The sequence below is a fragment of the Phycodurus eques genome, chromosome 7, assembly GCF_024500275.1.
Source record: "Phycodurus eques isolate BA_2022a chromosome 7, UOR_Pequ_1.1, whole genome shotgun sequence".
NCBI lineage: Eukaryota > Metazoa > Chordata > Actinopteri > Syngnathiformes > Syngnathidae > Phycodurus > Phycodurus eques.
Genome location: NC_084531.1, coordinates 30,258,797 through 30,273,876, shown reverse-complemented (window position 1 = coordinate 30,273,876; position 15,080 = coordinate 30,258,797). Strand labels below are relative to the sequence as shown.

At 46.4% G+C, this 15,080-nt stretch overlaps 1 protein-coding gene across 1 annotated transcript; it reads right to left on the bottom strand.

Moving 5' to 3' along the window:
* Positions 1-1,704: 1,704 nt before the first annotated feature.
* On the bottom strand, positions 1,705-7,480 carry pld3 (phospholipase D family member 3). The gene is made up of 12 exons (XM_061681493.1): positions 7,258-7,480; positions 6,662-6,733; positions 6,125-6,175; positions 5,896-6,044; positions 5,417-5,600; positions 5,221-5,338; positions 4,246-4,373; positions 3,700-3,897; positions 3,482-3,621; positions 2,580-2,745; positions 2,397-2,496; positions 1,705-2,123 (listed from the first exon to the last, which is right to left on the bottom strand). The coding sequence occupies exons 2-12, from the start codon at positions 6,686-6,688 to the stop codon at positions 1,867-1,869; spliced, it is 1,518 nt and encodes a 505-aa protein (XP_061537477.1). The 5' UTR covers positions 6,689-6,733; positions 7,258-7,480; the 3' UTR covers positions 1,705-1,866.
* Positions 7,481-15,080: the final 7,600 nt, after the last annotated feature.

Here is a 15,080-nt window from a genome sequence, read left to right as displayed (position 1 = left end):
GGGGTGGCTTTGACGCTTTGGAGCCGGCACACCGGCGACGCTCTCAGTGTTGCTCACACCGAGGGATGGAAAAGCTGGGAGGGGTCCAATCCTACACCCGACTTTGCATCCTAACCAGTGTGTGTGTGTGTGTGTGTAGACGGCACAGAATAGGTGTGAATTAGCAGTTGAGAACAGTCAGCAGTTTGCCCAGTGTCCCCGCAAAGCTCTCATTGTCGGTAGCGTTGGGAGGCTTTAGCACGAGCTGTTGTTGGTGGGCTTAGGGGGGGCTGCACGCTGGATGGCAGACTGACCCCCCTAGCGCCGAGCACAAAGCTCAGCGTGTTGATTACTGCGCCATCAGAACACCTTTTTAATCAACACATTATTCTCCATTGTTGGCCATACGAGACCGGCGGCTGAAATCTGTCCAGTCCTGTTTGGACAACAAGTAGCGAAGCAGAACGCTTGAACAGAAACGCCGAACAAATCATTCTAGAATGTTGGATCCCTGGGAGTCAGAGAGCCGTAGCTTGAAGGTAGAAAATTCATTCGCGGTCCCCCAATATTGAGAGCGTTTTTCATGGGTTTTGACAGTATGCAAGCAAGTCCAAATTTAGAGTTGGGCGTCTTCGTTGTAGTACCACGTTGTGCCACAACGGGCCGGGCAGCACTGAGCTCTACCGATAGCTTCCAGCTTCCCACAAAAACCCACCCAAAATTTTGTAATGTGTTCAAAACCTCGTCATTAGAAGGGGATCACGGAGCAGCTAACTAGCATTAGCCTCTGAGTATGAGGAGTTTGGTGGTTTTAGCTTGAGGTGCTGTCACGTCACACTTCACTGCAGCGGCCAACTGATGAAGACGGAAATAGACGCTCTGTTGCATTCTGACCAGGGTCACTCCGGAGGGAGGAGAGGGGCCCTGTTGGACGGAACCATCCAAGGACTCCCTTCTGCAGGCCGGCCATATAACATTTTAGACAGCAGACTACTTTTTAGCACGAGAATGTGACAGTCGACCCCTGAAGACTTGCGGTTCGGCACCCGCAAATGTTTTTTTTTCTTTTCGTTTTCTTATTTCTCTTTTCTTGGGCGGAACCTAACCCCGAAAAACGCTCGTTGGGATAAAAACGAGTTTTTTTTTTTTCAATGCAGTTATAATGGGCGCCAATTGTCAGCGGATTTTCGCTTTTCGTGGTCCAGCCCGGTCCCGAGTCCCTAAAGACGCTCAGAAGTACAAAATGAGAACACTCGCAGGGAGCTGCTATAGGCAACAATTCCCATGCAGACTTACGACTTCAGCTCCTGACATCCCTCTGTAGGCCACGCCTCTTAAAGGCACTCATCCAACACACAAATACTACAGTATGTGCAGTAATTTTATATCTATAACTACTTTTATGTGTTCATAGTTTTGTTTGTGGGTGGGCTGGAACAGATTAATGGCATTTCAGGAATCAATTGTCATGAAACTCCAAAGTCAAGGTGCCACTGTACTTCAGAATCCAAAGGTTCCCTCGAGGTGGCTCTTACTCAGCACTGGGTCCTGAATCCCTTAGTGGACATATGAGCACTAAGAGCGCCCTCTGGTGACAGTTTAAGACAACGCTATACGTTTATTCAGAGTAATTTAACTGCTGCTGCTGCTGCTGCGCACTTCATTTAGCCGTTGCCGTGACAACCGCAACTATTCCGACAAGATCGACAAATGAATTCCTGTTACTTATTTTAAAATGTGATCTAATTTATTTACACACAGCAAGACTCCAGAAAACAAAACAAAAAAACATCTCGATTGTCCCTGAGATGAGCTACGACGGAGGTTGTCATAATGGTGACACCGCGGCGACCTGTGAGGTCTTGAAAAGCTTCGGAAATGGATCGTTCAGACTGCAGTATCGTTCCTAGTGTTGAAGTTCTTCAACGGAGCAGGAGCGGTTGGAAAGGATGCGGCCTCGCAGGCGTCTTTGGCGTCGGTGTGCTGCGTGAGGGGGAAGCTGTAGGCGGAGTTCCAGTCTCTCTCGAACACGGCCCTCAGCTGCGATTGGACGCTGGGCTCCGGGGACGAGGACGCCGTCTGGTTGACCACCAGGGCGGAGCCCGCCGTGTTCACGAAGTAATCTCCGGACCAGTTGGACGTGCCTGACGAAATACAAGCAACTTAGCGTGAGCTATTATTACTTTAAAAAAAAAAAAAACAATGGCAGTTTGTTTGATGGTGAGCAGGAAAACACAAAAAGAGTTGAAACTTATTTTCACAAAACTCTACTAAGGAGTGGCGAAAGGGCCAAAATGGAAATCTTGACATTTTTCATTGAAGTCTTGACTTCAAGTCCAACAGATGGAGCGGTGTCAATTTCCCCAACATTTGTCCCTCAGCGTGTCAGAAAGCTAACATTAGCAATCATGTCTTACCGATATAAGCGACCTGGTCTGTCACCATGTACTTGTTGTGGTTGACCCTGGCGAAGGGGATCTGCTTCTGCTCGGCGCTGGCGGGAACCACGAAGAGCCGCTGTTGACGGGAGGGACGAGGCGGCGGTCTTGAGCTCGTTCCGAACATGGCAACTTCTCACCGCAAACACGGCGGCTACTCACCACCCGGATGTCCAGCTTGCTCTTCGGCTCGTAGACCGACGCCAGCGACTTGAGAAAGGGGAACATGGCGGGAGGCGTACTGGACCAACAGCTGATCAGCAGGCGCACTCGCACGCGCTTCTCGTAGGCCACGCGGCGCAGCTGGGTGTCAATGTCTGCCCAGTACCTGCAGGGGGCGCCACATGCAAGCGGTTAGATTTGGACTCCACAAGAAGGCTTTTTCGAGAATGACAATTGGGAATCACATTTGACTCGAATACGGGTGAGCAAGTACGCAGGGAAAATATACTCAAGTACTGAGTAACAGGTGAATACATTCAGATTTGTTACTTTTTAAACATCAGAATGAATGTCAAATCAACAAAAGTATAAAGAACAGGAATGTGCAATTTAAGATGATTTCCCAACAACATCACTTAAACTAAAACAATAAATGAAGTCTTGATAAAATCACAAATTCAGCCACCCCCCCCCCCCCCCCCCCCACAAAAAAAAACAAAAAACAGCCTTAACTTGAAATGAACTTTCTTTGTTTACACTTGTGAGGCAGCACAGGTGGCTCGCCAGCCGGAGATCACGCGGCGGACGGCGCATGACGAAGCTGTCTTTTATCGAGATGGGATCGAATATGAGGTCATGTTGTGCCTCTTCGCACAACATGACCAACAACAGTCGTACTCCGTTCATCCCAAAAGTGAATTCAGTAAATGTAACGTGCGCCTACGCACCTCTACGGATAGTTAAGTGCCGCAGAAACAATCGCGAATGGTAAATTGAGAATAGGCCTGTGTTCAGTCTACTACATAAGCTAACAGCTAGCACAGCTTCTTCGATTTCATTGTAAAAAAAAAAATCCGTTACAATGGGGAAAATATTGCGCGGAGGTAGTCAGCACATTTGACCTTTTAGGACGTGAGAACTCCACGGTGGGCAAGTAGTTCATGACGGCGATGTAGATGAAACTCTGAGCGTCCTCCATCACGCTCAGGATGGACTCCAGGTCTGACGTCCTGCCGGCAGCACACAAGGACGGGGGAGAACTCTGTCGAAGGGCAAGAAAACAAGAAGTCGTTCACAAAGCAACGGCAAATACAAAGTTGAGTTCGGCGACGTTACTCACGGTCAAGTAGACGTTGGACGGCGTGTTGTTGAGTGTCAGCTGCAGCGGCGTGTCCTTGTTGTAGAGGGTGGAGAAGCTGGAGGGCCAGGGCGACGGGACGGACGCGCTGTCCCCCAGGAACCAGTACGCCTCGAAGATCTTGCCCAGATCTGCTGCCAGGCAGCTGCAGTTGTACACCACCACGCCCAACTCCTTCACCTGACAATCACGTTCAAACACAACTTCATTGCTTCTGCTTGGAAAAAACTGTGTGGAACACGCAGAGCTTTTTTTTTCCCAAATAATACTTCCTAATACTGGAACACCAAGATGAGAGTTTTGAGTTACAAGCGTGGTCATGGAACAAATTAAACTGACCTCAAGGCACCGCTCGATAGCTAAATATGATTTTAAAAAAAGGATGTAAAGTGCTGCCTTCATCAAACTTTAAGAGTTGAACATTTCTAACTGTCAGACGAGCGCCAATAGAAGTCACCCACTGTTGAATCTAAAACGAAGTAAATGTACTTCTCGTGAAGCCAGAAGCCAGCTCGCGGCGTTTTGTACCTGCGTGAGGGATCTCCAGTCCATGTTGGCGCTGCCTATGTAAATGTGTTTGTTGTCCACCACCCAGAATTTGGTGTGTAGCACCCCTGTGGTCAGCTGCCTCATCTTCACCAGCCTGATGGCAGCTCCTAGCGCGCACACACACTTATTTGTTACACTTTACACTTATGACGCCCCACGCGTGAGCAAAGGGACTCCTTTATTGATGAGCATTTCTTGAGGCTGCATTTGTATTCATTTGTTCTTTTATAATGATTTAATTCATGGTTTTAGGTACAAAGTGATCTTGTTGGGCAATATCTAAATTTGCACATGAAGGAAACAGTACAGTGGTGCGCCCTGAGATTTTGAGAATCTGAGAAATGTTTTTTTTTTTTTTGGTCATGTGTTCTTAACCAAGAAAAATATCACCCCGTATTCTTAAAGTTTATAAAAACGCTGTAATAACGTAATTCAATAGCACGGAAAGAATGTTTTCGCCGCAATTCTGTGGACGTCGTGCTGCTCCTTCTGGTGTGTGCGGCTTGGCCACCTGGGGGCAGTCTCATCCACGACGGCGGTCTCGGCTCCTCAGTAGGAAGCCGCAGCAATGCAATTAGACGGTCTTTGCAGGGGATAAAGAATGTATGCCTGGGAGTACTAGGTTGTCTGCCTACATTCTTTGCTACACTCGTTGTGTTCAAGTGTCTGTTCCTCAAAGAGTTATATCAGCGTGACACTAAAGCTATTCGTTAGCTTGTCTATGGCATGTTGCGTTGTTTTGTTCGCATTAAGCTCAGCAGACTTTCCTTCGGCAAAGGCGCGCGGTTTTAAATTGTAATTCTCTTCGTTTGATGTTGGCTTTGACACTGCACTTCCGCCGGGAGCCTTTTTTTTTTTTTTTGAAGAATTGTAAACAACGTTTTGGCTCCTCTATATTTCCTGTGCACACACCTCGAATGACGTTTATCGGACTAGATTTGACGTGACGGTCACCTGAAGCGTTGAGCCGTCTGAGGTCTTCGCCGGGCCGACTCCCCTGCGGCGCGCTGACGGCGATGCGGACCGACAAGGATTCCGACAGCTCGGCCAGGTTCTTCAGGACGTTCTCGCCCTGCGCTCACGTAGACGGGAGAACGTTAGAGAACCGCCGACCGGTCGGTCGGCCGGCCGGCGCGAGAGGGGTTCCCGCCTGATCTGCGGTGGGCTCGTGGGTGCCCGTGTCTTGGTTGGTGAGCGTCCAATAGAATGAGGCGATGTCCACGCTGCTGCGGGCCTGGACCATCAGCCGCAGCCACGCCCGGTAGATGGAACCGTGAGACGGCTCGCTGGAGTTGAAGCGCACGCCCTCGGGGATGCTCTCCACCAGGGAGATCCTGAAGGGGACGACGCAGAGGACAGATCGTGTCAGCATTCAACTATTACATTTTGGGGAATATATTCAGACATCGCAGTTCTCTAGAAAGCAGCATTTGCCAATTTTTGATTTCCTACTTTCCTTGAAGGCAGTTTATCCGTTACGGTTTTTCTTGTTGTTGTAATTATCAGATTTCCACAGTTTTCTTGAAAGCAGCATTTTTTTTCTAATTGTGTTGCAATTCTCCACAGTCAACTTTCTTGTCGTCGTCTTTTCGAACCATATACGTAAAGCGTGCGAAGCTGTTTTCTTACTCGCAGGGGTCCGAGCAGGACTCCTTCGGGCCCGGTCGCAGGTCACCGCCGACGTCGGGCGTCACGGCGGGCGCTAGCAGGTTGTAGAGCGCCGTGGCGGCGAGCAACAAAGAGGCGGTGGCGGCCAGCGCCACCAGGCAGCAGGAGAACTGACGGTAGAAAAGTCGAAAAGGTCATCGAGAGGCGACCTTTGAACCGGCGCTAAGTTTCGCCACGCGAGGTACCGTACCGTTTGAGCTTTGCCGTCCGAGTTCGACCGCCTGCGCCCGACGTCCGCCAACTGGGGAACAAAACGGATGCGGATTTTCACACGACGAATAACTTTAGCTTTTTTTCCCCCTTTCTGTAAAAAGAAAGCCCCGTCACAAATGTTCCCGGACGAAAGTACTACATGGTCGCGCTCGGAACGGACCGATCGCATTCAAACTCGTGTTAAATGGGAGTCCGCACACACTTTCCGTTATTTGATTAACCCCAAATACATTTTGGATGTTCTAGTAGGCCGAGTAGGACATCCCCAGGTATAAGAGGGTGTGCACACTTGTGCAATCACATCATTTCAGTTGTTTATTGTTACTGCCCCCTCTCGAAAAGATTTCATTTGTTGAGTTGTACAGATCGCATTTATTGTGGAGCAAGTTTTGAAAGGATTTATCTTGATCTCCTTTTTTTTTTTTTTACATCATAAAACCTGCCATTTGAACACGGGGTGTGGAGACTTTTTATATCCATTGTAAAAGTAGTAACCGGTCGTTTCTCGCGGTACCTTTTCATAGGGAACGTCGATCTTCATGTTCGGTCTCTGCTTTGGTGCCTCAGACGACGTCAAGCGTCTCCGCTGAACAGGAAAAAAAAATACAATCGGAAAAAAAGTGTGTGTTCGCGTGGCACGTGATGCGAAGGATCACGTGATCTCTCGCGCACAAAGAGCAGCTTCCAGGCCTTCCGTTCTCCTTCGAGAGCAATTCAAATCATAACACGTATTAACTGATTGTGAAAGAAAGTAGGATGTGCGTGTGGAGTTGAAAAGTTGCGCAAGAGAGCAAGACTTTTTTCCACGTTTTTGCTTGGATTTGAGCTGGCAGAGTTGCAGAGTTGCAGATTTCAGTCGTCCTGTGACCAACAAGAGTCACGAGCGGCGTTATTTGCAAATCGATTACCGCCGATAACCAACATCATTTTGCTGTCCGATTAAGATTAGAATGATAGCAAATGTAATTACTCTCCGACGCACAAGTCTGCTCTGTTGCCGCTATTTGCTCGGTTCAGTAGCTCATCTTTTAGTTTGTCTGCCCGACTTTTTAGCTTGAAATTTACAGTAACGTGTTGAACGAATCATTGAATCTCTTCCATTGAGTGTACCTTGTTTTGCTGAGCCAGCACAAACACGTCCTCTTAAAGTGATGAAAAACCATTGAACGCATCTCCTCTCGAGCGTTTCTTTCCACTAAAGCCCCGCGCAGCGGCGTCACTGTCTCCACCTGACACAAAATGGCATTTAAATCCACTTTCCCCACGATTTCTTTGAACAAACACAAAGAAAATGGGCGAGAGCAGCCGACGGGCGAGCTGCTTTCAAACTGTACAGTGGCGGAGACAGTCATGTGACCTGCGCTAGCCAATGCGAAGGAGGAGATCCCGTCATGTGACGCGCGAGGGCAAATTATATTTTTGGCACGCAGTTTTAATAGTTACCTCCAGATGTCGCTGTAACCCCGCGGATGGCTGAAATCAAACCAGACTGCAGAGAGTAAAAGTATCTGCCGGCTGAATTTGTTTGTGTCTGCCCGGAGGCTACTTTTAACTTTCTCCCATTTCCACCCCCAAAACAAATGTCGACTTACATACAACGTAATACACTAAAATGGTGGTGGGGGGGGGATTCAACACTTGCCCCGAGCAGGTAAAAAAAAAAAAAAAAAAAAAAAAGAAAGAAAAGAAAAAAGTCAATTTTACGTGTAAATAATGACACAAGGCCAAATGTTAAGGAAAATAAAAGCGAAGTATCAATAATTCAGAGTTCCTAAACGAATGAGCGAGTACATTTGGTTTATTAATGTTGGTTATGGTACGTTAGAAGTCCTGCACTTACCACCACGCATGCAAACTAGACGGTAGCGTTCTTGTATTTGTTCACTCTTTAAGGACGGTACGAAAAACGTCAATAAAGCGACTTAAAAACAACGACTCGACCTTGGTCTAGGCGAATTAATACAGCGCGACCATTTTGGACGTGTAAGTGTGAAGAAAAGACACTTTTTCCCAGACTGGACTGAAACGATCTTGTTTGTGTACTCTTTGGCAGAAGCGAGCGACGGCGCAATTGAAGCACCGCACCAAAACGTCAATAAAGCTACTCGAAGGACTTTGGTGAGTACGCGGAATACGCAGAAACGTATATACTACGAGTATTTTGGGCATATAATGCTGTCCCAATTACACGGTGGAACGCTAAGTTAGCTTTAGCTGAGACGGACGCCATGTTGGAGAAAGTGGCGGTAGCTCAAGGACGCCATCTTGGACCTACAGCTTGAATTTTCACTCTTCTGGTGCTAGTGATCACCTGTGTACACCTTGCCTTACCAGTCCTTTCGAGTCACTTTAACAAAATCAAAATATATTTGGATATATTTGCTAATTCATATTTATTTATTGAATTAATGTGGAACGGTGAACCTACATCTGCCTCACAGTTCTGAGGACCGGGGTTCAAATCCCCGGCCCCGCCTGTGTGGAGTTTGCACGTTCTCCCCGTGCCTGCGTGTTTTTTTTCCTCCGGGCACTCCGGTTTCCTCCCACATCCCAAAAACATGCGTGCGAGGTCGACTAAAGAGTCTAAATTGCCCGTAGGTGCGAATGTGCGTGCCAGTGGTTGTTTGTTTCTATGTGCCCTGGTATTGGCTGGCGACCGGTTCGGGGTGGACCCCGCCTCTCGCCCGAAGATAGCTGGGATAGGCTCCGGCGCGCCCGCGACCCGCGGGAGGAGAAGCGCTACAGAAAATTGATATTCAATTAATATGTATATATTATACACTGCATTTAAATATCTTTTTTTTTTTGCATTTGCATTTCAAAATCTGATACATTTTAAAAGCCATATTTATTTATCAAAACAAATGTGATAAACAAGTAAATTGAAGCTTTATCAGAAAACTGATCATTTATTTCGAAAGTGACATTAAACAGACCTGCCACAAATAGGAATTTGCATCCAGTAGTGCTGCAATTCGTCATCAAGTATTCTACTGGCAATTCTATCGAAATAATCAAGCGTAAGGATAAAATATGTTTTTGCCTGGTTAAAGGGCAATTATGAATACACAAGAGAAAGTTAGACGTTTCACTCACTAATGAAAGACCAATGGATTTCCTCTTACATATATATATATATAATCAACAGCATTTTTCTTAAATTCACATTGTGTGCTAACTGTATTCTCTTGTCCACAAACATTTCTCGTGTGGCAATTTCAAACAAATATAAATAGCCATTTCCTGGGAGTATCAAAAACATAAGGCAATTTAAAATTTGTCATCTTGTGATAAAGGTGCAATTTTATCCAACGATGGTATCTCAGTCAGAACACTCGGGGGCACTGCGTCAAAATATTACGTCAAGAGGAGGGGAAGAAGAGAAGGAAGAACGTAGCTTCGTGTCGACTAGATGCTAGCTGTTTGCCGATTGGTCAGTAAATAGAGGGAATGAAAAAAAAGCACTCCAAGACTGATTCTTGAGAACCGTAACGTACAGGAAGTGCAACTATTTGCGTGATCGCTCACAAAGCTAGCTGTCATTGCTACCGAAAACAAGCAAACTTGACGTCAAGCTGCGCGATTCTGTTTACGTTAACCGTGGTTCTTAGAATGTGTACCTTATTTAACTCGCACATTCATTGCTGATTTATTCACTTTACATCCTGCTGTGTATATTTTCAATAGCAGCCGGGGTTGAAAGTGTGGAATGTGTCACTATGGTAGGCCAGCTCTTTTGTCCGGGGCTGAAACTTAACGTTTGATAAGAAAGAAAAGAAATTCCAAGATTATCACCTGAAAAACGGACAAGGAAAACCAAGGCTCCCCTCGTTCCTATTTTATTGAGAGTTTAAAAACAAAACGTACGGCGAGGCGGTTTATTTGCCGAGGCCGTGCACGCTATTATCTGCCGAATTGTTGGAGACAATGCGTGTCATCTGCGCTTCCCAGACTCCTTTAACGTTTATGGCCGCGACGAGGCCCGCTTATGGCACGGTCATAAACGCCGACTTCCACTGTCAAGCTGCCCGACCCTCAGTCGGAATCGTTTCTCGCATTTTGTCGACTGTATGTAGTGTTTGTGTTGTTTGCTGTGCACTAGGAGTCAGTTTGGTCACCCACTGAGATTCCCAGTATTTTTGGTTCATTCAAAATTCAAAAGTAAGTCGTTTGGAAGATTCTCTCAATGCAAGGTGGTTAGTGATATAAAATTAGTCATTCAGTGACGTCACTGCTTCAATGTCACTTCGACAAGCTACAATCTACTTCCTGTTGTGTGTACGTGTGCGTGCGCGCTCTGATATGAATAGCCGTGTGATGTCGTCGTAGGTGTGTTTGTATCCCGGAAAAGCAGAGCGTCACAAGGCGGGACAACTTGTAAAGAACTGCAGGCCTCCCTCGCCTCACTTAAGGGTTAGTGTTCATGACACAACAATAAGGCCAAAGTTCCAAGGCCAAAACCACCGATGACCGTCTTACCTTTGCAAAAAAACAACAACATCTGAATGATTTCCAAGACCTTTGGGAGAACATTATATAGATGAAAGTTGAGCTTTTTAGAAGGTGTGTGTCTCGTTACATCTGACGTAAATATACCGCGGCGACATCCTCATACCAACAGTCAAAAATGGTGGTGGTGGTAGTAGTGTGATGGTCTTGGGCTGCTTTGCTCCTTCAGGACCTGGACAACTTGAACCATGAATTCTGCACTTTAACAAAAAATGCTGAAGGAGAATGTTCGGCCGTCAGTTTGTGTCCTCAAGATGAAGCGCGCTTGGGTGTTCTGCAGCTGGATGACAATCCAGAACACACCGGCGAGTCAACATCTGAATGCCTTTAAAAAAAAAAGCAAAACGAAGGTTTTGGAGTGGCCTTGTCAAAGTCGAGACTTGAATTGCGATTGAAATGCAGTGGCATGACCTTTGAAAGGCTGTTCATGCTCCAAATCCCTCCATTTTGGCTGAATTCAAGCAATTCTGCAAGGAAGAGTGGGCCAAAATATCTCCAAAGAGATGTGAAAGACTCATTGCCAGTGTCCTGAGGTTTAGGGGATGATTACCTTTTTTCACACCGGGCCAGGTAACTTTCAATATTTGGTTTTCTTAATGAATGAAATCACCAGTTCAAAACAGCATTTTAAGTTCACTTTACTTATGTTTGTCTATTTACATTTGTTTGATGATCTAAAACAAAGTGGGGAAGCTAGGCAAAAATAGAAGAATTGGGGAAGGGGGCCAATACTTTTCCACGGCACTATAAAATCCCGATGGAGGCTTTGAGCTAGCTAAGCCTTGTAAGGGGGTTATCTGTCAGCCTTCACCTGCGGCTGAACGGCCAGTCTGTTTGCCCCCGACCCCCCCCCCCCCCCCCACCCCCCCCGACCCCCCCACCACGGCCAGTTCCACCGGTATACCGCCTACCGTGTTCCCACCCCCCTCGGTCTCAGAGTCCAACTCGCACACGAGTGGGCGGCAGGGGTCGGAAAGAACTGGACAGGTGTCAAAATCGATTCCTGGTTTGCACTCTGGAAGTTGCTCAAAGATGTTATGTGGCACCTTAGGCCCGGCGGGTCCAACAGGAAGCGGACCGCCCTGGCGTAGAGCTGTAGGGGTGACGGGATCATAGGACCGACGCAACCTCTCCAAAAAACATGAGCCGGCCTGGCATTTGAAGGACCATATTTGGGTCTGACGGAAAGAGGCGGATCCATTCCACAGCCAGTGCGCCGCTTTGGACTTTTGGACCAATTACGGGAAAGCGGAGAACGGCCTGGGTGATTACAAAATCGAAGAATAAACACAAGAGAGAGAGTAAAGATACCGCACGCCTCTGTAGTACAAAGAACAGGAAGACGCGTACGTACAGTGCGGACCCCGACGACCCCACGAAACAATTTGGGTTAAAGCCGGAACGAATTTCGAGTGTCATTCCGCGAGCAGTCTGGTTTGAAGTTTTCTTTTCCATTTGATCATTGGGCAGCACGGTGTGTCGCGGTGAGCGCGTCTGCCTCACAGTCAAGAGGTTCTGGGTTCGAGCCCCTCCCGATTCAACTTTGTACAAGCTTTCAAAGAAATGAGTTTGTTTTTTTTTGTTTGCGTCATCCCGCCCAGACACAAATCATTTCAAAAACAAATTCCCGGCAGAGGGAATACAGGCGCATCTCAACCAATTAGAAACGTGTCAACAGCTTCATTGAGTTTATGTTGTTCAACTCCAAAAAGGGAAAGTTATAAAGATGCATTACACACACTCAGAGTGAAATAGTTTGTGATTTTTGACTAGATAGGTATCATTTTGATGATTACGGCTTACGGCGCACGAAATCCCAGAATTCGCCACCCCCAGAAAATCCAATAGTACGTAACAGGCAGTCAACAATGACAATAATTTGGACTGTAGAAATAAGGCAGGAATTTGCCGAGTGTTTAAGGCATCCCTATAATGTAGAAGGACTGAAATAAACAAACTTTTCTACCATATTCAGAGTTTCTTTGGATGTGCTGTACCTGTACGTGCATTTGTAACATCAACCACACTTTGTGAAGTGTAACACTAAACTAAAGTTACTTCCTGTACTTTGTTAGTGCCAGTCCTGTTTTCCGTCCAGATGGGAACGGTGTCCAAGTGGACTTTGAGGGGGGCTCCCTGTACGATGCGAGCGTGTGCGCAAGGGGTCCGATAGAGCAGGTAACTGATTACCCGGCGCTCCTCGGTCCGCCCGGTCCTGAACTCTTAAAGCTTTTACACGGCCGAGGATTTCCTCCTCATTGTTGGAGCTAAGACGCAAGAATCACAAACCCGGCGGGACTCCGGCTCTTAAAGGAGGAGCCCGCCCATTGGCCGCTTTGGACAAACAGGATTCGGGAGTCTTGGGAGGGTTTCAGGTGGCAAAACTGTTCCCGGGGAGGATTCTTCTTCTTCTTCTTTTTGTTTTTACGTTCATCGTGTTATTTACGCGACAACTCCATTCCCACGTTTGGCCGTCCAGAATGAGGAAACGAAGCTCCAGCGAGGTTCAAAGTGAACGGGTTGTCATGGCAACCCCTTTTCAGTCACCATCGGCATCCTTATCGGTCCCAATGTCATCAATCACTGTCAAATTCCGGCATTTTATTCTTTTGTAGTCATGCGTGGGCCGTACATTAGGGGATGTCCCGTGCTGTGATCGGCTAACATCAATTCCTGGTGAAACACGGGTGTGATAATACTGTTGTTGATGTCGTGCCTACTTCTGAAGGCAAAAAACAGTGGATATAAAAAGTCTACACACCCCTGTTCAAACGCAAGGTTTTTGTGATGTAAAAAAATCCAACCAAAATAAAGGATTTCAAAACTTTTTCAACCATTAAAAAAACATAATGGATGAAAAAAACCAACTAATCTTGTTGCGAGAGGAAGTAAAAATGCACAACGGTGATAATGTGATTGCAAAAGTGTGCACACCCTCATAGAGAATAACTGCAGAACTGATCAATCATTCAAATTCATCAAAAAACCCTCAAGCTTCTGCTAGAACAGGAAAAGCCTACTAGAACATGTGAAATTGATCAAATACAGTAAAACTGCACATTTTAGAGAGGCTTTTTATCGTGGGCAGCCTGAGGTAACAATCATGCTGTCTAATCAGCATCTTGATATGCCACACAGGAAGGTGGATGGATTTTTTGTTCGGCAAAGGTTAAGTGCTTACTAAAGCAACTTACTTAGACAGGTGTGTGAGAAATAGGCATTTTGTGTACTTACAAAAGTCTTGGGAACAAAAGCAAGTGTGCATTTATATTGTTGTTGTTCACTATAAGTAGACAGTATATATAAAGAAGTAAATGTGAACAGCCACAAGAGTAGTTAGCAGCAATATATCGAGCAAAAACTCCACACATGTCAATAAATAGGCTACTATATACAAGCAGTTGACGGTAAAATGAACTGTCAGCAGTGGGTTGACAATGTTGCATCATTAAGTCATAGATTCTATAAACATGAACAAAACCAGCAAGAATAGTTAGCTCTGCACATTTAGCTTGTTTGGTGCGACATATCATTCAGGTTTTATATCGCCAAACCTAGTGTGACGCTGTATTAAGAGCACGTTAAAATGTAAAAAAAAAAAAAATGTTGCGTTTGTGCGATCGCTTTTGATGAATTTGAACAAGAACAGAAAACAAAATCACTTTTGCCCCTATTGGAAATGCATCCTTATGTTATAACTTGTACTGCATATTGTGTATTAGCTTAGCATGACAGCAGATAGTCGTTGATTATTCTCAGCGTGACCATGAATCATTCGGCCACTTTCCTACACGGCCGTCGTCCTGTCACATTACTGATGTGTTTCCATCTTGTTTCTTTCTTTTTGCTCGCCGCTGACGCGAGCGTGGATGCGCTAATGTGAGGCGACACGCTTTTACTGCTTCTTCCACCGCCCCCCCTTTAAAAGTCACTCTGTCGTCCCCTCTTATCAGCGCGGCGTCCCGGCCGAAACCCCCCGCGCCCGCCCCGCCTGTAGCGCCAGGCTCGTTACTCATTAACCAGGACTTCCTTTATCAAGCCCAGACAACCAGCAGGTCACTGGCCGACCTGCACTGCTCACTTTTGGGTGCGCCTCGAAAGTTATGTTTTTATATATATATATATATATATATATATATATATAGCATAGCTTCTTCCGACCTTATTGCGGGTCGACTCATGATGGACATCTATCCACAGTATTGGTCCTCAAATTACAATGAATTGTTCATTTGACCGTTTAATTGATCCAATGCAATCGAGTGCCCATCGCTCATGCGCACACAAACACGCGCGCACATTTCATCAACCGTCATTCAATTGGACACAAACAAATAATTCTTCTCCACTGTGTGATGTGATATACGGCGGGCATCCGGGCCTATGCTGGCAGGTAGTCGGGCGTGCGGCGCTGTGACCCGATG